The sequence below is a fragment of the Heloderma suspectum genome, chromosome 11, assembly GCF_057233095.1.
Source record: "Heloderma suspectum isolate Gila_16-S chromosome 11, 16-S_ref, whole genome shotgun sequence".
Classification (NCBI taxonomy): Eukaryota; Metazoa; Chordata; class Lepidosauria; order Squamata; family Helodermatidae; genus Heloderma; species Heloderma suspectum.
The window spans coordinates 22,660,309-22,686,547 of record NC_139468.1 but is presented as its reverse complement, the minus strand read 5'-3'; the positions used below and the strand labels follow the sequence as shown (position 1 = coordinate 22,686,547).

At 44.0% G+C, this 26,239-nt stretch overlaps 2 protein-coding genes across 2 annotated transcripts in view; both read left to right on the top strand.

Moving 5' to 3' along the window:
- The window catches only part of ATP8B4 (ATPase phospholipid transporting 8B4 (putative)), a 153,737-nt gene extending 144,304 nt beyond the window's left edge, over window positions 1–9,433 (top strand). Inside the window, exons 27-28 of the mRNA XM_084817150.1 lie at window positions 2,433–2,563; window positions 8,804–9,433. Coding sequence (XP_084673276.1) covers window positions 2,433–2,563; window positions 8,804–8,983 — 311 coding nt within the window. The 3' untranslated portion in view covers window positions 8,984–9,433. The remainder of the gene's footprint in view (window positions 1–2,432; window positions 2,564–8,803) is intronic.
- A 12,033-nt stretch (window positions 9,434–21,466) lies between these two features.
- The window catches only part of LOC146337133 (NAD(P) transhydrogenase, mitochondrial-like), a 112,146-nt gene continuing 107,373 nt past the window's right edge, over window positions 21,467–26,239 (top strand). Inside the window, exon 1 of the mRNA XM_084817151.1 lies at window positions 21,467–21,640. The gene's annotated coding sequence lies outside the window, so the exon portion shown is untranslated. The remainder of the gene's footprint in view (window positions 21,641–26,239) is intronic.

The following is a 26,239-nucleotide window of genomic DNA, read 5'->3' as shown; positions in this document are numbered from 1 at the left end:
TCAACTGACCAAAAGCACCTCTTGTCTTATCTTGATTAATCTTCAAGTTTTTTTCACCCTCATTCAGTCCATTACTGATATCAGACAGTGACAGAGCTAGAGTTGGGTGACATCGGCATACCGGTGCATATTTAGGTTGTCTTCTCACCATTCTGTAAGGTATCTAATTTTATCCTCACAATAAGCTAAAAGGTAAGTGAAGCTGAGAAATGGTGCTTGCCCAAGGCCAGACAATGAGACCCCAATGTTGAATGGGAACTGGTTTCCCACATAGACACACAGCCACTCTACCACATTGCCCCCTTCCCCACACTGCCACATTGACCCTGGGCTTTGATCAATAGTTTTCCAAGAAGCCGAACTACACTGATTTAGCATAAATTCTAAAGATACAGATACTACAAAAACTCCATAAACTCTCCAGTTTATCCAAAGGAAAAAAAAAAAAACCACTCCAGAGCATTGTCCTTGGACTTCTCATCACTCAGAAGTAAGGAATATCACATTAGTTTTGGCACATAACCAGTGCACTACATATGCAAAGGGGGATATTAATGCAGAATGAGAGGTTCATCTCCCACTCTAGCTGGATTCATCAGAACCAGTCTGCCACATCATCTTTGATGCATTCCAGCAGCTTCTTTACGATGATCTTCTACCTCTCAACTGTTAGCACTGGTTATCATGTGACACCTCCCTACCACATGCAGAGTTTCTTCGCAAGTCTTGAACTCCTGACAAGAGATCTGATGCTTGTGAGGAAGGTCTTCACTGGAGAGGAGGAAACTGACCATGAGGGAGCAGCTGGGGCCAGATAAAGGAATTCATGAGACTGCTTTTTATATAGATAGGCTCCAGGACCAGCCCTACCATTAGGCAGAGTGATGCAGCTGCCTCAGGCGGCAAATGCTGAGGGACAGTGAGCAGACAAAGGTGTGTCTGTGTGTGTGTCTGTGTGACGTGGCCTGCCCTGTACCCCTTAAGCTAGCTGGCTGTCCTGAGATGCAGAAGAGGATGCTGTCCTGTCACCATTTTTGAAGTATGATTTAGATGCCAGTCTGGTCAGCTTTTGTACATGGAAGGGGTGGGTGGGAGAGGAACCATTTGGTCCTCTGCCTCAGGCTGCAAAATGTCTTGGGCCAGCCCTGCTTGGTTCACAAATTTGAATCATCTGGAGCACTACAAGCATCTTAGGGCACAATCCTATGCGGATAGGCGGCTGCCTCCGAACTCGGAGGCGACCACCTATCCATTGGAGGGCAGGAGACACACGGAGGGGATCTTCCTTTCCATGCTTCAGCCGCCCTGCATTTGCAGCTAGACAGCTCATTTCAGGTATCTAGCCATGGGACGGCAGAGCGGGGTAAGCAGCTGCCGGAGGACACATAGGATGTGTCATACCGGCATTTCCGCCTTCCCTACCCTGGAACGCTCCCCAGAACGCCCCCCAGAACACCCTGTTTTCACTGCTCTGTGCTTCTCTTCCAAGCACGAAGCAGGGGGCCATTCCAACCTGCCTGCATGGCAGTGCACGATGGGGGAAAGGTCAGTTCTCCTGGAACCAACCTTGGAGCGTGGGTTCCAAGGTTGGTTCCCAGAAACCGACATATCCTATGGCTGTCTAGCTGCTGACTAGCGGCCATAGGACTGCTCCCTTAATGTGTTACTCCTGTTCTCTGTTGTGATGCATGTAGTTCTGGATTGAGGCAGGGCATTGGTATAGGCAGCCTTAGAGTCCCTTCAACTTTGTGCTTCTAGTATTCTTGGGATATATCTATAGTATCCATTTATACCAAGTTTAACAGATGTTCTCTAACCCTGGGAACTATCCTTCTGTGAGGGCAGTTTTGGTACTGTATGAGAGAATTCTCAGCACAGTAATCAAACTACACATTCCTTGGAGGAAACCATGAAAGCAACTGACAAATACATATAATATATATCTGTATACATATATTTATTTATTGAATAAATATATACAAATATAATTTGTGGCGTATGTGTTTCTTCACAAGTTTTAAGAGACACATGCACACAGAGAAAATCTGGCTGTTCCTACAGAAATGGAACTGAGAGTGAGTAATTTTGAGCAATCCTATGAGGAAACAGACATGCAGTGCACATCATTTTTTCCTATTCTCTGTGTTTCTCAATGCCAACACTAAATCTATATCATCTTCTGGAATATGTGTGGTATTTTGTATGATGCTGGATTTTTAGATGTTGCCAAAGAATGTTGTTCTTTTATTTATTTGTTTATTTTTTAAAGTAAGTATTTCTGTATAGCTAAAAAAAATCCAAGCACTTTTGAAGTAGAAACATATGTTAACCCAAATAATTAACGATTACTTAGCATGTCTCACAACTGCAAGCTATCATCACCCACCTGGTATTCCTAAAAATCTGTATGTGATTCTCCTGTGTTAATATAGGAAATGCTTGGAGTTCTCTGGGTCAGATAAATGTTTGGCTCGTCATCGTCTTGACTACTGTGGTTTCGGTCACACCTGTGATAACATTTCGTTTTATGAAGGTGGATTTAAATCCAACACTGAGTGATCAGGTACGTCTGAGCCTTATAACACAAGTATATTTTATTTTATTTGGTCAATCCTTTTTATGTACACCCTTTGAACCATTCCAAGTTGGGAACAGAATGATGGAATATCAGGGATGGACAAAAGGGACTTACCTGGTCCCGCAGCTTGCTTCGCAGTGGGGGGGGAGGCGCTTCAGTTCTCCCCCCGAAGTTCAGGCGAGGGCGGGGAGGTGCCCCGCCTCGCCCGGCCGAAATTCAGGCCGGGGGGGAGGCACCCCATCCCTCGCTGCCGAAATTCAGGCCAGGGAGGAGCGCCCCGTCTACCCGGCCGCGAAAAAAAAAGTAAAGTAAAAACAAAACAAAACACACACCCGTGATAGGCTACGTAATGATTTATGTAGCCTATCACGGCTAGATTTCCAAAGTCAGCCGTGATAGGCTATGTAAACCGTCACATAGCCTATCACGGGTGACTTTGAAAAAAAAAAAAGCACGTACGCAAATGGCGGCGCCCGTGGGGCTGTCCCAGGAGGCTGTTCCAAGTGGTCCGGAGCCTGGTCGGTCCTGTGGCTCCAGAACCACTGGAGCATTCTAAGGCCTCCTGTGAGGCCTTGGCAAAGCACTTTGCAGATAAAATTGACCAGATTACGTGTGTTACTCTGCACGCTGTGGATACAGTTAGTGAGCAAGAGGCGGCCTGTGGCAAACTGGTTTTGTGGAATCGGTTCCAGCTTCTTCCTCCTGATGAAGTGGACAAGGTGCTTTCATCTGTACGGCCGACCACCTGCTTACTTGATCCTTGCCCATCTTGGCTCATTATGGGCTGCAGAGAGAGACTGGGTGAGGGGAGCAGGGCGGTGGTGAATGCCTCCCTTGAGGAGGGAGTGATGCCACCAGCCCTCAAGGAGGCAGTGATAAGACCGCTCTTAAAGAAGCGCTCCTTGGATCCTCAAGTTCTGAACAACTTTCGCCCAGTCTCAAATCTGCCATTTTTGGGCAAGGTGATTGAGCGGGTGGTGGCGGTGCAGTTGAAGGCACACTTGGAAGAAACTGATTATCTAGACCCATTTCAGTCGGGCTTCAGGCTTGGGCATGGGACAGAAACGGCCTTGGTCGCCTTGGTAGATGATATGAGGAGGGCTCTGGATAGGGGCGAATGCTCCTTCCTTGTTCTCCTCAACCTCTCAGCGGCTTTTGATACTGTTCACCACGGTATCCTCCTGGACTGCCTGGAGGGGTTGGGCATTGGAGACACCGTATTGCGGTGGTTCCGGTCCTTCCTCTCCGGCAGGTACCAGAGGGTAGCACTGGGAGAGGAGGTTTCGGACCCGTGGCCACTTACTTGTGGGGTGCCACAGGGTTCCATCCTCTCCCCAATGCTATTTAACATCTATGTGAAGCCGCTGGGGGCTATCATCAGGAGGTTTGGGGTGCAGTGTCATCAATATGCGGATGACACGCAGCTCTACCTCTCATTCAAATCTTCACCAAGGTTGGCCGTAGAATCCCTGTCCAAATGTCTGGAGACAGTGAGTGGCTGGATGGGGAGGAATAAGCTGAAGCTGAACCCTGACAAGACGGAGGTACTTTTGGTGGGAGACAAGAGGAGGCTAGGGGATGTTGACCTGGTGTTGAATGGGGTACGGCTACCCTTGAAAGACCAGGTCCGCAGCCTGGGGGTCATTTTGGACTCCCAGCTGTCCATGGAAGCTCAGGTGTCAGCTGTGAGCCGGACAGCGCTGTATCAACTCCATCTGATACGGCGGCTGCGCCCCTTCCTTCCCGACCATCTGCTCCCATCGGTAGTACATGCCCTGTTCTCCTCTCGTTTAGACTACTGTAATGCGCTCTACGTGGGGTTACCCTTGAAGACGGTTCGGAAACTGCAGCTGGTACAGAATGCAGTGGCTCGCCTGATTAAAGGCAGCCGCCGGCGAGATCACATCACTCCAGTGCTGAAGGAGTTGCACTGGTTACCAGTGGTTTTCCGGGCCAAATTCAAGGTGTTGGTTTTGACCTTTAAAACCCTATATGGTTCCGGCCCAGCCTATCTTAAGGAGCGCCTCCAGCAGCACCAGACAGGCCGCTTAACAAGATCAGCCTCGGATGGCCTTCTCTCTGTCCCATCAGCCAGGACAGCTAGACTGGTGGGGATGAGGGAGAGGGCCTTTTCTGTGGCGGCCCCCACTCTGTGGAACTCCCTCCCTAGGGAACTCCGTCATGCCCCCTCTTTAATGAGCTTCCGTCGTGCATTAAAAACGTCGTTGTTCAGGCAGGCATTTGGGGTGGGTTAGGGTATTTTAGAAAATGTTTTTATTGCTTTTATTGTATGTTGTACATCGCCCAGAGTGGCTGGGTGACCAGCCAGATGGGCGATTAATAAATTTAATAATAAATAAATAAATAAATAAAAATTTGCATTCCTTAGTTTGGCACGTCTAGTCTACGTAAAGATTTACGTAGACTACGGCGAAAATAAGGGAATGCTATTTGCGTTGCCCTTATTTTCGCCGTAGTCTACATAAATCTTTACGTAGACTAGACATGCCAAACTAAGGAACGCAAATGGCGGTGCCCCATGGGCACCGCCATTTGCGTACGCGCTTTTTTTTTTTTCAAAGTCACCCGTGATAGGCTTCGTGATGATTTACGTAGCCTATCACGGCTGACTTTGGAAATCTAGCCATGATAGGCTACTTAAATCGTTACGTAGCCTATCACGGGTGGGTTTTCTTTACTTTACTTTTTTATTTTGCAATGGCGGCAGTGGCAGCCGGTCAGAAGACCGGCCGCCGCCGCCGCCCCTGCCGAAACGCCGCCGAAACACCGCCAGGACCCGCTGCCGAGAGGGACATTTGCACGAGGTAAGTCCCATCCTGGGGGGGGGGGCCGAGGGGCCGGTGGAGAATTTCACCACCAATTTCGGGGGACCGAATGCATTGGCGTTCGGCCTCCCGGAGATTCGTGGAGAAATTCTCCGCCATCCCTATGGAATATATAGGCCTTTGGTCTGATCCAGCATGGCTCTGCTTACGTTAAGTTGGCAGATGATGCAATAGGATACCCATTTGATTTGGCAAACTGTAGTATTGGCTCATACAAAGAGTCATCCATTTTGTGTACTTGGCCATGCTGACGACTGGGGCTTTCTGGTTTGAGGCAGAACTTAACAATTCAGTGTTAGGTTCCAAGGGGTTGTATTCAATAAATGTTAGTCTAACTTAAGTCTCATTCATTTCAATGAGTCTACTCTAAGTAGGACTAACACTGTCTACAATCCCAAAGTGCTAGCATAAAAGCACAACAAAATATTTGCTCCTGGGCTGGGATTTACATCTTTCTCCCTGTCACTATGCCTAGACAAGTGTGCACCACAGCTGTGCCACTCAGAAACAAAAGCATTTTCAGTATGATGCTTGCTCAGACTGCTGTCCAGGTAGTAACTTTTGACAGGCAAATTCAAGGCTCCTTCTGTCCTGGCTTCTTATACTTACTTTTCTTTAAACTTGCCTTGGACTGGGTAGCTCTTCAAATAGAGGACACAGTCAAATAAAGGACTGTCTTCTGATACACCTTCAAATAGAGGACTGTTTTCTGTAAAGTAGGACACATCTCTTCTTTCCTTCCTTGTTTATATTTCTATACCACCCAACAGCCAAAGCTCTCTGTGGTTTACCAAGATTTTAACCCTAAAACTATGATATAATAATGTAATATAAAACCATTTGCATACAAAAATATAAAAACTGTTTTGTACAATCAACAATAAGAATCCCAGGACCTGTTAAAAATCTTATCATATACTGTCAAATGCCTGGGAGTAGTGGAAAGTCTTTACCTGGCACTGGAATGATGACAGTGTTGGTGCCAGGGGAGAGTGTTCCACAATCAGGGAGCCACTACTGAGAAGGCCCTCTCCCTTGTTGCCATCCTCCAAGCCTCCCTTGGAGGATGGATGCACTTGGAGGAAGGCCTCAGATGAAGATCATAGTGTATGGGTAAGTTCATACTGGGAAAGATGCTCCATCAAGTACTTGGCCCTGAGCCATACAAAGCTTCATAGGTCAAAGCCAGCTCCTTAAACTGGGCTCAGAAAAGTACAGGCTGGCAGTGCAAGCAGGCCAGAATCGGTGTTATACGTTGAGATCTTCGGGTCCCTGCTAGGGTAGGGATGTCAAAGAAAACCACTGCGGATTCAAATGAGGCCGGATTCTTTGGAATCTGGCCTCAGGAATCCGCAGCGGATCGGGACCACTTACCTCTGCTCCAGGAGGACTGGAGGCAGAATGGCACTCAGCTGCTTCTTCCAGCCAGAGCCGTTTGCCTCCTCCCTGTCCCTGCTGATTGCCATGTCTTTTTTTTAGGGATGTTAGAGAATTCCGGATCCCAGGGGGCCCAAATTCCAGTGAATTCAGCCCCCCAGAATCTGTGGCAGAACGGAGCAACCCGCCCCACCACCCCGCGAAAGCCCTGCGAAAGGGAGCCTACCTGGCTGCGGCTTCAGCTCTGGCGGCGGTGGCGGCGGCAGCTCTGGCTGCTGCTGGGCTGGTGCGGACGCAAATGGCGTCCCGAGTAGGGACTTGCGTCCTATGGTAGCCTGTGATAGGCTACGTAAATATTTACGTAGCCTATGACGGCTAAAACGGGAACGCAAATGGTGTAGGGGATGCCATTTGCGTCCCTGCTTTAGCCGTGATAGGCTACGTAAATATTACATAGCTTATCACAGGCTACCATAGGGATGCAAATGGCATCCCCTACTCAGGATGCCATTTGTGTCCGCACCAGCCCAGCAGCAGCTGGAGGCCCCGCGCAGGTTGGCCTGGCTGGCGAGTCCACAGCCTGGCCGCGGAGCGCAGCCAGCCAGGCAAGATTCCGGGGGGGAGGAACAGATCACCTCCCCTCCATCGAGGATTTTGTGGGGAGGGATGGAGTGCCTCCCCACCACCACAGATATCCCTGGACGAAACCAGGTAAGTGTTTCGTACATCCCTACTTTTTTTTTCTAAAAAGGCGATTGGGAGGATGTGCCCATAGACTTATACGCAAATAGAGTCATGAATCTTGCGTATAAGTCTGTGTCTATAGGCTTATATGCAAGATTCACTGCTCTACTTTGCATATAAGTCTATGGGCACATCCTCCCAATCGCCATTTTTTTTAAAGGCAATCGGCAGGGACAGGGAGGAGGCGAACGGCTGTGGCTGGCAGGAGGGAAGGTAAGTGCCCCCAAGCCAGTTCCCCTCCTCCGGAATCCGAGCAGAGCGGAACCGCTCTGGAGGATTCCAGGGGGGAGGAACGGATCACCTCGTCCCCCCCCACGGATTCCCCACCGGAACAGATGATGGGGAATCCATACACCCCTATGCTAGGGATGTTGGAGAAATCCGCAACAGAACCAAATGAGTTCAGATTTCCATAAATCCAAGCCACAGATTCTGTAGTGGATTGGCTTCCCCCTGCCAGGTGGATTCCGCAGACTTGCAAATTTTGCACAAATTTCATAGAAAAATAAGCAAATTAAAAAAACAACAGGCAAAGTGCACATTTTCCCCATGGTCTAAAGCATGAAAATGAGCATTTGGGGGGAATTTGCGCATTTTTGCACATACAAATTTGTGCAGATGCACATTTGCGCAAATGCGATTTTGCACAGATTTTTTTTGGGGGGGGAATCTGATTCTGTGGATGGGCAGACAATGGAACGGAAGGCAGCTGACAATCTGCGAACACACAGACAGGACGGATTTTACACAATTCGTACATCCTTAGTCTCCGCTGTCAATCTGGCCTCTGCAATTTGCACAAGCTGCAGTTTCTGAACTGTCTTCAGAGGCAGCCCACTGTAGAGGTCATTGCCGTAGTCTAAGTTGGAAGCTACCAGAGCATAGACAACTGAAGCCACCCTACTATCAATAGTAGCAATAAAATAAATTTAAATTAAGGGATTGTGATCTGTCAAAAGTGGGGCTGAAAACAGAAGTTGTGGTCTTGTGCTTTTTAGGCCTTTGAATAGCTCTCGCTAGGCCTCCTCTCAAACAGCAAGGTGCATTCTTTTAAACATGACTTACAGCCCTTGCATATGGCCGTAGTTTGCAAATTACTGGGACCTCTGACCTAAGTTAGTGTTTGGTGTTTCCCTCTGCCAGGTTACAAAGGATTTATCAATATAATTCAGATCTGAAAACTATCTAGACTTTACAACATAAAAATAATTTCCCATATCAATGTAAACCCTTTCCCCCCCCCCCCACTCTCCCTAAGGTACGGATCTTGCAGAAGGGTAGAAAGAAGCAGAGGCCGTTACAGATGCATACCCGCCAAATGCACAGAGGTAGCTCACGGAGATCTGCTTATGCTTTTGCTCATCAAGAGGGCTACGGAGAACTTATAACATCTGGAAAGAATATGCGTGTCAATAATTTGCATCCGGTATTGGGGTAGAGAAAGCTATGCAGGATAGCTGGATTGAGAACTTGCACTAAGAAACATCAGAGACTATGAACAGCTTCAGCTGAGCAAGGACTGTAAGACATTGAAGCAATAAGTATGTGGAAGAAAAGAGTTTGTGTGGTGACTTTGACTGTATGACATATATGATAGCATTTTCAGAGAGCTGAAGGTGGTATGAGAGAGGCACCATTGTCTGTGGTATGCACACCCATCTCACTATAGCTTCCAATCAGCAGATTTTACAAGTTTTCATTTTGCTTCAATAACCAGCAAAGCCTGTTTGCCCTTGATATGTACCAGGGATGCAATTCTAAGTATATATATAAAAAAGATGATAGGATGTAACATTCTTCCCTTGCCATTAAAAGATGTATTTGCCTACTCTTCATCAAAGTGGATGGACTTGCAATTCAGAAATGTAGCCAAACACATTGCATCAAATTGGGGCTCCTCACAGGCCACCTTCCAGTGTTCAGCACCCAGGCCAAGCAGTGAGCTAAACAAAACATATGACCAAAAAATCCGAGGTGTTCTGAAATTTGCATTTAATTCTCTAAAGATTTCTATAGTTTTCTGTTGACCTAACACAAGTAAAAGGTTTGGTACCATCACCCGAAGATGATAATAACTACATAGGCTAGAACAGGCATTATGATAATAACTAGATAGGCCAAGACAGGCATTCTGTGCAGAGTTAGTTATGATAATAACTAGATAGGCTAGGATGGGGATTCTGTGCAGAGTGCAAGATTTTCTCCACCTTCTTGTGTATGTGTGGTGGGGAAGAATCACACAGTTTGGTCCTCTGCAAATCTGGCTGACCACATGGGGACTACACTTCTCACATTACATCATGAGAGTGGAAAACACAGGAACAGAATCTTTAGCACAAGACTGGCCCTAATGGTTTGCTGTGGCATAAGCTTCTATAGTCATGACAATCTCATGTAGACGTCTGTTGGTATATGTTCTATTGAAATCAGTAGCTCTTACTTCCAAATTAGGGTAGCCATTTAAGCATCACCAAAAAGAGGAAATACATAAACCCCAAAAGAGATATAGATTTGCATAAAATTGGCACATGTTAATTTAAATGTACAGATGCAAATTTAGAAAGCATTTGTATAATTTAGATAGACATGCGATACATGTCACCATAGTGGGGAAGACTGTGACCAGGTGACCTCTGTAAGGAAAAGGGAATCAGCAACCCTCGAGTTTGCCAAGATTGATTCTCCAAGCTCCACCTTGAAGTCTGGACCACCTTGTTCCCGTTTTCAATCAATTTGTCTTTTCGTCCGAACAGGAAAAGTGTGCATTTTGGTATGCTTTTTTAAAAAAATTGTGCACCCAATGTACACATTCCCCCCATTGACTAAAACTTAAAAATGCATATTTATTTGGAAAGTGCAGTTTTCTAAAGTACACATTTTGCAAACATAACCACAAGCTCAGGACCAAGCTTTTCACAAAAACTGCGCTCCTGTTCATATTCGTGGTTGTCAACAGGGCAAATTCAAGTTAAAGATGAAACAAAATGAAATTTTTGTACAGCCCTATGCTCAGCCTGCTATCCAGGTGCTATCTCTTGATGGGCAACTTCAGGGCCCTTGCTTTTCCTTCTTATGGTTCTTTATCTTTAAACTGGACATGCACTGAACAGCCTTTCAAACACAAGACTGTCCTCTGTAAAGTAAGACACATGGCCATGTGGCTATTCCAAGGAAACATGCATACAGCCATCTTGAGCAAAGGTACAGAGTTCATACATTTATTTTAACTCTTAATCTATGCATCATTGTTTGACTGGCTTGAGCAATACATAATTTGAAATATCACTTGTACATGTGAAAACTTGTCAAATTGATTCTGGCATTTTAATATGTGTTAATTTCCCTTCTTTCCAATATACACTTTTCTTGGGCTTTTTGAGGGTACAACACAGGGAACATAAAGAGAAGACTTAAAAAAAAACACTTTGCAAGGGACATGCCTTGGGAATGTATTTGTAATGCCCCATATAGGAAGTTACTGTAATCAGTGAAGAAAATTACATGTGATTAGGGTTACAACCAGCTTTTCTTTCTGGCCTTACTCTTGTGAATTTAACAGCAGCCTGGCATGCAGAGCTTTAATGGCTAAAGCTTTTCATGGCATGGATATAAATTGATTGAGAAAACATCACCCCTTTAAGTTCTATGTGTAAAGAAGAATTAGCAGCCCTGTATTAGCAGCCTAGGAATTAGGCTGCTAGAATTAGCAGCCTAGGAAGTTACTGAAAAAAGATGGTTACAGAAGGATGAGTCAAAAGTGGTCCCATTATATAGGAACAAATGCATAGATTTCATTAGATCTATTTATATCATAGCTGATGACATACCTTGAATATATATCTATATATCTATATCAGGACACCATTTCAGACATTGAAATTGGTGAGGAAATATTGGCAAGTTTCAGCCACCAAATTTGTAGGAAACCTCATATCCTACTTAACTGCACCACAATGCATGTTAAAAGCCTTTGACTCAAACTCTGCCTATCAGTTACAAACCTGTTTACAATCTATAAAGAATTTGTACATATTGCTCCGTTTCTATTTCAGTCATGTATATACTCAATATTTTCTACAAATATAGTATTTATATTCACAAGCTATTTGTATATGCATCTTCTTTTGGCTTGACCTTAGTTTAGTGGCTTCCAAACCATGTTATAAGGACTTCTGGAGTTCCTTAGAAATTTAGCAAGAGTTGTTCTATAAGAATGTGCAGTCATAGGGGAGTCACTGGGTGTCTTCTAGGAATAGAGGAAGCTGCCTCCTTCTTTTTATCTGTTCGGAAGCTCCCACCAATCAGCTCTCCCTCTCTCTCTGTCCTTCCTTCCTTCCTTCCTTCCTTCCTTCCTTCCTTCCTCACCAAATGCAGCAGCAAGAGCAACACCGTCTCCCCCCACCCCTACTGATGAAGTTTAAGTGGACCTTTTCAAGATGGGCTCTCTAGGGACCATTTCTCACATGATGGTTTCCTGGCACACAGCTATCTCGGTGCATGAAAACACTTACCTTGTCACTTTTGAAGTGTTGTGTGTTTATTTTGCTGCAAATACATAGATGAGGACGCCAATGCACTTGGATGCTCCCTGATCCGTGCGCTTCATGGCAAGATAAACACTTCAAAAATGACAGTCAACATTTTTTGTTTTGTTTTTCCTTACACTGACATTATCTCCTTGTAGGAAAAACTTCATGTGTGAAATAGGCCTACTGTATGCCAGAAGAGTAGAGGTTGGTGGCTCCAATATCAGTGGGGCAGTGAATCTGCTCCGGGTTTCAGTCAGAAACCAGTCAGAACTTAAAGGACCTCTCATCTGTCCCACTGACATCAGAGCCATCAGCTTCCACTATGCTGGAATGTCCAAGGTGTTAGACTGATTACAGTGAGGTTTAGCAAGAGCACTGGATCCTTTTGCAGTTCTTACATGCCCTGTAAATATGCAATTAATTCTCTAATAGTGCTGTCCTGTACTATGTTTACTCTGAAGTAAGCCATACTGAGTTCAATGGGGCTTGCTTCCAGTTATGTGAAAAAAGGATTGCCACTCAAGAGTTTAAGGATTCGCATTTCTTGATCAGTGCTTAACATTTAAAATATGAGATGCTGGCGCTTGGGTTCTCCAACATGCCCACCAATATAGAATCATAGAATAGTAGGGTTGGAAGGGGCCTACAAGGCCATCGAGTCCACCTGCCCTGCTCAAGGCAGGAATCCAAGTCAGAGCATCCCTGACAGATGGCTGTTCAGCCCGGTCTTGAATGCCTCCAGTGTGGGAGAGCCCACCACTTCCCTAGGTAATTGGTTCCATTGTCGTATTGCTCTAAATATGTCAACAAACACCTTTCCTGGCACAAGCCAGGCTTCCTAAGCCTCCTGATTTTATTCTATTTCTTAAGGTTTTTAAAAAATCATTTAAAAAAATGTAGCTGGGAGCCTGGCATGCTGCAACATCAAGTGCTGCTCTCCAGTGCCAACTTCATTTGGGTTCCAAGGAGTGGTTTTGTGTTTTGGAACTCAGACCCCACCACTGCCTTGTACTTAGTTACTTTTAACTTGACAAGTTTGCCTTCTGAGTTTGTGACTGGCTGTGCCCACCATGGTAGGGTTTTATAAATGGGCAAGCCAGCCCATGGAAGCCATTTTGTAAGTGCAGCCAGGATCATCTCTCAAAATTTCCAATGTGCCCACCAACCCAAAAAGTTTGGGGATCCCTGGATCCAACTTGGAAGCTCTGTCTCTTAATCCCAGATATATAGAAACTGACTCTGGTTATTTAATTGACAGAAAAACACACAGCAAACAAGTTACCTTCTTTTTTTACTCCACTAGCAGTACAGAACAAGTATTTCAGCTCATTTGTGTCATGGGAGGCTGGGGTCTTAGAAAACCTTAACTGATATTAACTTGGAAGTCTTAACTGATATTAAGTTCAGAAACTGGTTCTAGTTTAGAGTTGCCATTCATCGGTAATTTTTGTGGATTATGTATCATGTCGGAGGAGCTCCAAACATAATAATTTGAAAATCTATTATGGACATCACCCTTGCCCCAGGATTGTATGTGTCCAAATAAACAGTAGTTTGTTTATTTTTTATTTTATTTATTTCATTTCTATACCGCCCAATAGCCGAAGCTCTCTGGTCCTGACTTCAGTTTCAAAAACATGGGTTTGATTAAGAAAGGCTTCTGGAAGTGGCAATGAGTAAGCACATGCATGCTTAAAATAAGGACAAGTTGTTTTGTAGAGTTGTAGAAGTGGAAGCTGCAACAAAATGTTGCAGTGTATCATCACCCCCAAAAAGGAGTTCTGTTCAGACAGGAGCCATCTTCCCCTAAACTGGTGCCCTTCAGAGGTGTTGAACAACAACTCCCATCATCCTCAGCCAGCATGGCAAATGTATCTAGAGGGCACCAGGTTGAAAAAGGCAGCTATACCCTGTAAGTGTCTGAAGCAGGCCAATTCCCTGCTACCTCCAATTCACTGCCATTTTCTGTTTTTGTTTTTCAGATAAGACCCACCCTGTTCCATAGCTCCTGGAGGCCATTGAGCATGCTCTGTCCTCACTGGGCAGTTTTGGAGGGAGGGCTTTTTGACCCTGCTCTCCCTTCTTGTTTATCTGATATGTCTGGTTTATCTTTCAGCCAGACTTGGACTGGACAGCCCTTCAAATAGAGCACTATCCTCTGTAAAGTAGGACATATGGCCACCCTAAGAAAGCTTTTCTTAGAATAGACTTCTAGTCCATACAGGATGTTAGGCAGGGAGTAAAAGAAGTGGGGTCTTCTCCATGATGGCACCTCAGTTGTTGAACTTCTTCCCAGTGGAGATTTGACAGATTTCCCCTGCCCCCACCTTCTATTTTTCATCAGAAGGTTCAAACATATCTTTTAAATTTGTCTTTTAAGGACTGATCTGTTGTTTTATTGAGATAGATGTTGCTTCCCTTTGCTGTTTAATCATTGCTATTGATTTTTGTCAAACTGAGTATGTAATCATAGAATCATAGAATCATAGAATAGTAGGGTTGGAAGGGGCCTACAAGGCCATCGAGTCTAACCCCCTGCTCAATGCAGGAATCCAGGTCAGAGCATCCCTGACAGATGGCTGTCCAGCCTCGTCTTGAACGCCTCCAGTGTGGGAGAGCCCACCGCCTCCCTAGGTAATTGGTTCCATTGTCGTATTGCTCTAACAGTCAGGAAGTTTTTCCTGATGTTCAGCGAGAATCTGACTTCCTGTAAGTTGAGCCCATTATTTCGTGTCCTGCACTCTGGGATGATCAAGAAGAGATCCGGGCCTTCTTCTCTGTGACAACCTTTCAAGTACTTGAAGAGTGCTATCATATCTCCCCTCAGTCTTCTCTTCTCAAGGCTAAACATGCCCAGTTCTTTGAGTCTGTCTTCATAGGGCTTTGTTTCCAGTCCCCTGATCATCTTTGTTGCCCTCCTCTGAACCCTCTCCAGTTTGTCTGCATCCTTCTGAAAGTGTGGTGCCCAGAACTGGACACAGTACTCCAGATGAGGCCTAACCAGTGCTGAGTAGAGGGGAACTAGTACTTCCCGGGCTTTGGAAGCTATTCTTCTATTAATGCAGCCCAAAAGAGCATTTGCCTTTTTTGCAGCCACATCACATCGTTGGCTCATATTCAGCTTGTGATTGACAACAATTCCAAGATCTTTCTCGCTTGTACTGTTGTTGAGCCACATATCCCCCATCTTGTAACTGTGCATTTGGTTTCTTTTTCCTTGGTGCAGAACTTGGCATTTATCCCTATTAAATGTCATTCTGTTGTTTTCTGCCCAGCGCTCCAGTCTATCCAGATCACTTTGAATTTTGTTTCTGTCTTCCAAAGTATTAGCTGTCCTGCCCAATTTTGTGTCATCTGCAAATTTGATCAGCATTCCCTGCACCTCCTCCTCCAAGTCATTAATACAAATGTTGAAGAGCACTGGGCCCAGGACTTTGCCCTGTGGTACCCCACTCATTACCTCTCCCCAGTTTGAGAAGGTCCCATTGATAAGCACTCTTTTAGTCCGATTCTGTAGCCAACTGTGGATCACATACAGTGCAACCCCACCTCCCTTTCTGTTCCTCTTGTTCTTTTTGAACAAGTTATATCCTTCAATTGCTGTATTCCAGTCATGAGAGTCATCCCACCATCATTTTGGTGCCTGTATTTTTGTACTTTTGTGTGCGTGTGTGTGGGGGGGGGTTCATTGTAAAATGCTATTATTTGTATAGAAAAGTGAGTTACAAATATTAACCAGACTAAATCAAACTTCTAAAGATGCATTTAATACTGTACATTAAATTTCCCAGAACTGAATCCTGTCATTGGAACTAAATTCTGGAGCTTTATCCTGGGATGTACGATACCCTTGCAATATTTTATAGGTGCACAAACTTCTCCTTTTCATGGTGTAACCTCTAGAGATGCAGATAGATCTCAGGATTGGGATGAAGAGGGAGAATCCCTCTCTCTGGTCTGTTCCTGCCAAATCCACCACCACCCCTGATCTGACACCTTGTTGGGAGATCAGCCAGGTGGGAAACAGACTAATCCCATTCACACATAACACTAAGCTCCAAATCCTAGTTTAATAAACCAGGATATGCATGAGTGGCATACACCAGCTTGCAACCCTTTTCCTGCAACTTTCTTCCACTCGTTGTGTGAGCAGCAAAACAAGCCAGGATTTCGCACTTAACCCTAGATTAGGGATGTCAGAGGAATCTGCAACAGATTCAAATGAGTTTGGATTTGTATGAATCTGACCTGCAGATTCCTCAGCAGACTGGCTTTTTCCAAGTCAACCCAATTCTGTAGACTTGCAGACTGATTTTTCAGTGTCGGGGTTATTTGCAAATTAGTGCATATAGAATGAAATTCTAGTTAAAAAATCTGATTCTGTCAATGAGCAGAGGATAGAACAAAAGACGTCTGACAATCCATGAACCACAGACAGGTCAGATTCAACAAAATCCCTACATCCCTTAACTAGATTGCCATGACATACAAACCCAGAAATATGGTTAAGTGTTTGAAAACAAGCTAGGTTCAGGTCAGGTTTAAACTAGGATTTAAAGTTGCCTTACGAATACTGGCTTGTTTGCAAGCACTTTACCATAGCTCCCGGGTCAAGTGTCACAGGAAGCTATGTTTAAGTGTGGAATCCTGGCTTGTTAGCTCACTTATGTGAAGGGAGGAGCAAAGCTGAATGCACACTACTCATGCATATCCCCGTATATTAACCCAGGATTTTTAGCTCAGTGTTAAATGTGAACCGGGTGTCAGGAATGCCCCTGCTGCCTTCTGAAATCCTCCAGTAGCCAGAATCAACACGCAGACAAAAGGGCTCCTTTCCAAGGCTTTATTTCCATTCAACCTAATGAAGCTTACAGGTGCTAATTGCCTGAGACTATGTGGAAATACAAAGGAGCAGCCTACCAGGGGAATCTAAGAGTAGGACGTCAGTTGGTTTCTGTTTGGAGAAAAGCGTGGCAAGTCTCTGAACTTAAGGAGTAGGAGGGGAGAGTCCCCCCCATCCCGTGGGGCCTGGGGGCACAGCTGTTGTCATCACGCCAGTTGGGCTGAGCACCTCCTCTCGGCACCCGCAACCTCTCGCTTGTCTCTGCGCCTGTGCCTCACGTCTAGAAGCTCAAGTTGTCCCTCCCTCTCCATGCCAAAGCCACTGTCGCTCCCAGGAATGTGAGCAGGGAGGAGGCTCTCCCTCCAGCTGCTCCTCTGAAAAGGAAGCGGGTTCCTCTCCCATGGATTGTATCTCTTCCTCAGAATCAGAGCTGCTTTGGGACTCTGTGGGCTCATATCCGAGCCTGACACCAGGTTAGTGAGTGATTGCCAAGCATTTACTTCAGATGTGCCACTCAGTGTGACTAGCCTCACCTCACTGTCTTCCAAAACTCAGCAGGGCCAGAACCCATCCACTGCCATAAGTGAAAGCCTCACTTCACAAACTTCTTATTTTCAGACTTTCTGATCATAGTTTTGAAGTTTACCAGTTATCACTTTAAAAACACACTTGACATTTCTACAAGATTTGGGTGTGTGTGTGTTTTAAAAACCCAGATGTTTCAGCTTCCTGGAAGTGTTTTTCATCCAAACTCCTTACAGGGATGTTTTGCTCCTGTTTAAGATTTAAAAGAAGAGGACCCTTTTCCATTTCAACTTCCAAGGATGAACAGACAGAAAATAATCCATTCATAGCTTGCCAGTCTGTGTACTGACTGGTGCTAAGCCCCTCTCTAAATTCAAGCATAAAGGACATAGGGCTGTGGTATTTCTCTACCAGTGGGGGAGTCAAAAATACTGAAGCATTCATGCTCTTATTATCCTAGAGAGATTAAAATCAAAGATTCTCCTGGACCTTTGAAGTGTGGTTAAGCTTCATGCTCTAGTGACTCTGTTGTCCATATTTCCAGACACATAAATAATCTTGTCAGTTAAATAACTCTTGTTAAGACTACATCTGGGCACAATTCATAGTGTTAGTGCTTACCACAAAGGCCTTATATGGTTTGAGCCTGGGGTACTTGAGGGATCATGTACCTCCATATCAGCCTCTTCACATGTCAAGATATTATTTGGAGGCCCTCCTCTGGATGCCATAGACAATTGAGATAAGCCAGATGGTGACTAGAACCGGGGCCTTCTCAGTGGTAGTGCCCCAGGTGTAGAATGCTCTCCCCACAAGGGTTCACCTGGAGCCTACTTTATCTTTTCAGTGCCAGGCAAAACCCTTTTTACTTTCTCAGGCCTTTTAGTAATCTTACTGCCTCTAAAATTGGTGCTTTTGTATACTGTTTCTATTTATCCTGTATTTTAATGTTTTTCTTTTTATCGATTGTATGTTACTTTAATATGTTGCAAGGCTCCCTGGGGGGGGAAAATACTTTTGAAGGGTGGAATATAATGTTTTCCACTAAATAAATAACAGAGCAATCCTATACTGAAGTTATGCCAGCAACGGGGCTGTAGGAGGAAGGGTGGGTAATTTGTGGCCCTCTAGAGGTTTTGGCCGCCCAGTCTCATCATCCCCCACCATTAGCTATGCCGACTAGGGCTGATTAGAGTTGTAAGCTAAATCATCTGGAGAGACACAAGTTGCCCACCCCTGGGCTATAGAATTTGGCAGAATGTGGGATACGCTACCATCATGACAGATATGCCAGTGGAACATTCTGCTGCTGAAGATCTCAAAGTGAATATTAAAATTGGAGAATATTTGGTGCTCCCATGTGTTTCTTAAAATGTGGTTTGCAAGATTCTCTCTCCCACCCCACAGCTTGCCCATTACTCAGAGCAGTGCAAATACTGCGGGGGAGGGGGGGTTCTTTAATATTTGACCCACTGCTCCAGAGTTTACCCCAGAATTCCAAACAATGCAAAAGGGTTAATGACGCCCCAATCCCATTTTATACTACAAATTAATTGGTGCATTCACACAGCCCTGACCATCTTTGGCCATGTACTCCCAGAGAAAAGATAACATATGAACCAGGCAGGCACAGATATAGCTTTTCCTCTGGCTGCACCTTTTCCCAGCCTCCACGATTACAGTTATTGTTGCAGATTTAAAGTGGTTGCTTTGTTTCTGAATTCATGACTGAGGATGGTCAAATGCTTGTCTGTATGAATTTTGTGTGTGTGAACCATCTGCGTGTGTTTGGGTAAAGGCGAGAGTTGTTCTAGGTATATTTAACAAAGTAAAGGATGCACTTTTGCTGCATTTCAACAAGAAGGGTCTGGTATTTATGTTAACTTATGGAAGAAAAGATGGGAAAGTGTTTAGCCAGGAACTGGGTGAGATTCATAAACGGTTTCTCTGTCAACTCACCAAGGCAAGTTAAAAGGATGCAAGGGGCCACACTGAAACCTGCTGAGAACAGTCTAGGCAGCCCAGTGGTACAGCATGTTACTGCTTATGCAATTAAATCTCACAATGCAAGTAAAGCCAGCCTATAATTGTATTCCTTAATACCCCCAAAGACAAAATAACCACACCTTGAGAACAGCACTGCAGATGTTGTTTGTTTTTTTCACTTCTTGTTCATTCCACAGTTTCGAACATACCTTTCCAAAAGCTGACGGGTAAATGTTTTACCATACTCGCGTGCATTTTGATTGCTATATTTTATTACAGGCTGTCAGGTAAATATATGCATCCAAAGGCATTGTAAAATAAGTGTTAACATTTGAACATTCTAAACATTCTACATCTATTTCTGAAATCATACTTGTAGTGTCCAGCAGAGAAAACCTATATTGCCATTAGGCTGTTTTATACAACTTTATTCTAGTGTGTTTACAATTGTAATGATAGCTTTGTGTTCTCAATGTTGTAAACCACTTTGGTTCTGCACATTAATCACAGTAAGAAAAAGTAAGTGCACTACAGATGTTCTTTAAATACACAGACAAAGCTAGTTTCAGCCATTTATTAATTTAGATGATAGAAGTTAATTATATTGTAAAATTCCACAACGAACCACATAAAATTTCTAACATGGGTACTGCGTTATATGCAGGATGTGGTTGTACTAGATGGATTATTCATTTGTCCTTGGCAAAGCCTGCAAGCAAGCCCTTTGGCTGAATGTTATAAAAGATAATTTAAAATCTCTTGTTTGTCTGTTACCCAATAGGTCACCCTTTCCACTTTCTTCTGTGACCAGAGTGCATCTACAGTGCAATCCTATACATGTCTACTCAGAAGTAAGCCCCACTGAGGTCAATGAGGCTTCTTCACAGGTAAGCAGGTACAAGATTGCAACCTTAGTCGTCTTTCATCTGTACAGTGTGGGGTATGTGTTCATTTACTATAAAGGATCAAGAGATGTGTGAGAATTTAAATGAGAATGGATGTTTTGGTAAGTCCAATGTATAGAAAACAGTGCTATCCAAGTATCGGTTCACCGGTGCTTTCTCTGGTGCGAATTTACTTCCCTGTGTGAAGATGTGAATTGTTAATCTGGGAGGTCAAATCCAATGTGGCATTTATATATGTATAGCCATAGGACATACAACCTAAAGTCACATTGGAACACTACGTTACAAGGCGCAAGTAAAATACACAAGTAAGATGTAGAGTCATTTACAAGAAATGACTTGTAAATGCAAGAAATCTAACAGCAAACTTAAAGCCAAATAGTTATCTCAAATGATCACCAGCACAAGCCATGGCAATTGTCTGGATAAATGTATGTCAAATTCTGTAAATTGCAACAGCAAATAAAGAAGTTCTGTAGTCTTTAGATGAATATATATATTTACAATCCACAGTTATTTTTTTAAAAAAATAAATGTGGGACAGAATCAGCCCCAGCCATTCTGTGTTCCAGGGGCACAGGCTGAAGTATCATCCTCAGAAATTTGCCCAAATAACTCCTCCGCCCTCATCCTGGCCTCAGGGTTCCAGAAGGGATACCATTTTCTGCCTCTAATTTCCTGTCAATAAAAAAATAAAATGAGTGAAAGTGAAGGGGGGATGGGAGAGCAGGGAATATTTTTGACTTTTTTAACCTCAGGTTTCAAAGTTCTGCACTACCATTCACACAGAGCTGTAGGTCATTTTGCAGTGTAATCCCATGTATGTTTAAGCCGCACGGTGGAGCTCTTACTCCCAAGTGCACAGAGTAAGTGCACAGGCACCCAAATGGTTAGGACAGCTTTGACCCGATCCACTATTGGACCGGTAATAGTATATAACCTTTTAACTTAGGCACATGAGACTACTGCTGTTTCCTACTGTGAGTCAACACCGAAAGGCCCAGTCCTTAATATATCGTGGCCCAGGTTGCACTCCCCGGTCGTGGCAAGGAGACTCGGAAATGTGAGGCCTGTGGGCAGCCTTCCAGCAGGACCTGATGTGTGTTGCCATGAAACTCGCCATGCTGTCAGTGCCAAGTGGAATGTGCCTTTGGAATCACATGGAGCCTATTTATAGACCACACAAACTGCCCTTCTTCCCTCCGCCAGCAAGCTGTAAACGTGAAGGTCATTATACAGACAGTCCCGGGGCTTCCCTTTTGTGTTTCATGGAGGATAGAGCAAGCTGCTAAGGACAACAACCTCAGGTTAGTCTTTCGCTGCTTTTTCTTCGGGGTGTGTGTCATTCATGAGCGTTAAGCTATTCCTCCAAGCCTGATACTCCTTGCCTGAAGTGTACAGAGAAATGTTGCCCCTTCAACTCTTTCCTTAGAGTTACCTTGCCCTTGTGTCAGGCTGACAAGACAACTGTAGAGAGTGGAGATGAAGGCCCCACAATGTTTCATTCAGGAGCACAGAACAAGAACTCTTTCCCACTTTGGAGAACAGCTAAGACGCCATTAAAAATGAATCCCCAAGTAGGAGAAATGGAAGCAGACAGAAATTAATCTTCCATTCTGTCCGTAAAGGAGATGAGTCAGGACAGGTCAGGGCTTAATTTGCGTTGAGGATCTGATTCAAATGCCTGGCAAAGGCTCAGCCCTAAAATATGCGGGGATTTGCAATGATGTGTCCTTTAGAAGGACAGGCTTCCAATCCAGTTAGGTTTATGTGTGTATTCTGTGACCACTTAGCAACATGTCTGGAATGAAGGCACAGAAATCAGCATCTTGAGAATCTCAGCCTTAATTCTAAAAAACAAACACCTTTCTAGGCCTTCTTGCTGTGAAGATTAACTTGAAAGGGTGTAGGCAATGCTTGCTTAAATTTCAAAAGTTAGAAAGGGGCAAAGGAGTGTGTGTGTGTGTGTGTGTGTGTGTGTATGAAAGAGAGAGATAAAAAGAGAAGCTTCAGTGTTGTGCCTGGTTCTTTGCCCCTCCCCATGATTAGCAGAAACAGACTGAAGCTCCAGTCCTATACACACACTTACCTGGGAGTAAGTCCAATAACATTTGAATAGACATGCATAGAATTGCACTGTGAATTCAGCAACTTTATGTAAATTTACTTAATTTGCATAATTCAGTGTTTCTTGGTGCAGAATTTCAGGCACCTTGGCAACATTATTTTGCAAGGGATTAAAGTTGTGTGTCCACTTTCACTCTGTGTATGTGTGGTCTGTGCATTGTTTTATTCTCATATTTAACTTGTTTATAAACTACCTGGAAAATTATTTATTGAAGAGATTTCTAGCCTGTTTTTCAGGGTAAAACCCTCACAAAACAAATTACTTATTTGTAATCCAAAATTTGTGGTACTCAGACCATAAAAATACTCAAATTATTAAAGTAACAAATAATACAACAATAAGTAGCAGCAGATAAAACCTGAATTAAAAGCACAGTACATTGAAATCAGCCAGATGCAGACTGGAGTAAACATATCTTTAAGAGATTCTAAAGGCCAGCGAAGATGCAGCCATATGCACCAGGGAAAGGTATTCCAAAGATGTGGGGCCATCACTGAAAAGGCCCTGTTTCTAGTTTTCCCTAATCTCAGGGCTCACTAGAGGACCAGAGACCAGAACCTCAGATGCTGATCTTAAAGATTAGGCAAACTTCTACACGTGAAGGCGGTCCTTCAGATAACCTGGTTCCAACAGTTTAGGGCTTTAATGTCTAGTACTATTACCTTAAATTGGGCTTGGAAATGAATAGACAGCCAATGTAATTAGTGCAACATAGGTGTAATATAGTCTGAACGCCTAGCTCCTACAAGCGTTCTAGTTGTTGTATTGTGCACCAACTATAGCCGAATCACCGCTTTGGTGATCCTGTCACATCTGTGGATCTTAGGCTGCGTCTTATTCAGCAAAACATTTGTGTTGTGCCTATTGGACACTGCAACATATATTTGATAAAGGACTGACTAATTCAGTTAATTGCTGGCAGTGCAATACAGCTAATGCTTCTTTTAAGCATATGTTTTGGCAGTGCCCGGTTGTTGCTTCTTTTTGTGGGGAGGTTATTACACAGGTAGATTTTTGTACTGGAACAGTCCTCAATATTCACTGATGTACATGCTCTTTTAAACTATTTACCTGCTTTGTGGACATTAACAAATGGTCAGTGTAAGTGGATTCTTTGCACCTTTTTGACAGCTAAAAGACTGATATTACAACATTGGAAGGACAAACATTCACCTCCTATAATGCAATGTACTGAGGCCCTTACAACTCTTTCAGTATTTGAATGGGTGGCTTATGGATACTTCATGTATGTATATTAACAAAAAGGAAACACTTAAAAAAAACAAATTTGCAGTTGCAGCCAAGTACCACGTTGGGGCCTCCTTTATGGGTGCCATTGGAGGTGCCTGCAGGCACCAAGTTGGGGACCCCTGGGTAGGCTAAGTGACAGTGATTGGTTCAAAATCATCCAGTGAAATTCATGACAGAGCAAAGATTTGAATCAACACTATCCACTGTACCACCACACTATCTTTGTTACATAGTTGTTATCTAACAAAACCGGTTATGTACAGAGCAGGTCAGAGGAGCCTTTATCATGGAGAATGGTATCTTTTCAGGGTGCACATAAAGTGCTTGCTCATGCAAGGTTCCAAATTGCCTGCCATTTTGTTTCAAGGTTTCTTAACCTGTATGCCAGTTCTTTTACTGTGTGTTTGTACACCAGTGATCTCTGGCCCCAAGATCTCTGCACTTATGTGTAAATGGTTCACTCTCAGAGACCAACTGTAAGGAACCACTGAGCTTTCCGTTCTGAGTTCAGCTTCCCTGTGTGGTGAGCTGCAATTTGGAGCATCTTCCTGTGCAACAAAGTATATTCAGGCTCTGGACCGGCCCTGCTCACCCATTCTGGACATTGGGCCCTCCTAGTCAGGAAGGGCTGTAAAGGACATTCAGACTCTAACTGAAGTGTCACTGTCTGTACTTTAAGTATTCCATTTTATTCTGACCTTACTGCTTGCAATTTTCTCCTAGGGTGGCCACTTACACATCATGGAAAAAGAGCAGATGCATCACCACAAAAGAGAACAAAAGAGGGCAGGGATTTGCGTAAAATTTCCATACGCTAATTTATACGTAGAAATGTAAATTTAGAAATAATAATGATCATTTAGATGGAAATTCAATCTATCTCACCACAGTGAGGAAGACTGTGACCAGGTGACCTGTGTGTCTGCTCAGTCTGCTGTTCAGGTGCTAAGTGTTGATGTCACCATCGAGGCTGCTTTGGTCTTCTTGATCTTAAAACTGGACATCAAGGACGCCTTCAAATAGAGGATTGTCCTCTGTAAAGTAGGATACATGGCCACATGTACCACAAAACGTAGTGATGGCCACCAATTTGGATGGTTTTAACAGGGGGTTAGACAAATTCCTGGAGGAGAAGGCTACCAATGGCTACCGGTCCTGATGGCTATATGCTACCTCCAGTTTCAGAGGCAGTATGCCTATGTACATCAGTTTCTGGAGAAGATGGGTGGGAGGGTGCTGTTGCACTCATATCCGGTTTGTGGGCTTCCCGTGGGCAGCTGGTTGGCCGCTGTGTGAACAGAATGCTGGAGTAGACGGACCCTTGGTCTGATCCAGCAGGGCTCTTCGTATGTTCACTTCTTATCAATTATGGTTGAACTCGATGGTCTTATAGGCCCCTTCCAACCCTACTATTCTATGGTTCTATGATTCTGTGTATATGCGTATATACACCTGAAATTGAGGATAACACTTTATGAATCTGCTTATGCCATAACAAATGCTTTTGTCTTTACTACAAACCTGTAACACAGCTACTGCTCTGGAAAGGACTTCCTGTTTGTGCTGGGACTTTGCCTGAGCAACAATGATCTTTTGGGCTCTGATGCATTTCAGCTTGGTCCCTTGGCTTTGACCCACTAGCACAACTTTTGGCTCCTGCTTCTCCCGTGACAGCTGCCTACAGCTCGACTCTAACACCAACACATGAGTTAAGAACCCTTTACACAAAATTGCTGGGTCTCACAGAACATTTAATGGGTAAATACTTTTTGTGCACCCAGTGTCTCATAGACATTAACAGTTCAGGGTGCTGTTGTTAACATACAAAGCCCTAAAAAAACTCAGGACCAGGATACTTTTTAATGGATTATGTCACTACCTTGTTTTATTGTCTTTCTTGTTGTAAAGTTTTTAATCATTTATTATTTTATATTGTTTTTTTTACTGTGTTACATATACATTTTAATGTGACGCACCTAGGGAATTTTTAAAATATTAAGTGGTATAGAAGTATAATAAATAAATAAGTGACGTGAGAGAACTTAGATCAAGGCTGGCCACCTTCTGCATCACCTCAACCCACCCCATGATTTGCCCAACTATGAACCAAAGCAGGAGGAATTGCATTTTACCACACAACGTTAATGGGCTGTGTAGAACCCAAACAAATAAGTTCATAGGTCCCGCCATGTCTAAATTAATGTGGGTCTAAGATAGGGGACAAGAGGACAGGCACTTCAGATTGGGCATTTCAACAATTTATTCCCATTATGACCTAAAGTAATGCACACTCTTCTAAAATTTATGTAGGCTAGCATGGAATTCAGTTTGTCAGATGTGGCTTCCTGCCCAGTTTGACTTTTCTTCACCAAAGTTTGATGACACCTACAAATCACACTAGTTTGCTGGAACAGCACACCTGGCATTTGTCCTCCCTCTTGACAGATCTAAAATGCAGTGAGAAATAAAATGGAGATCCTTGCTTAGCAACCAGCTGAGGATGGCCACCTTAGAAATGTCAGCATGC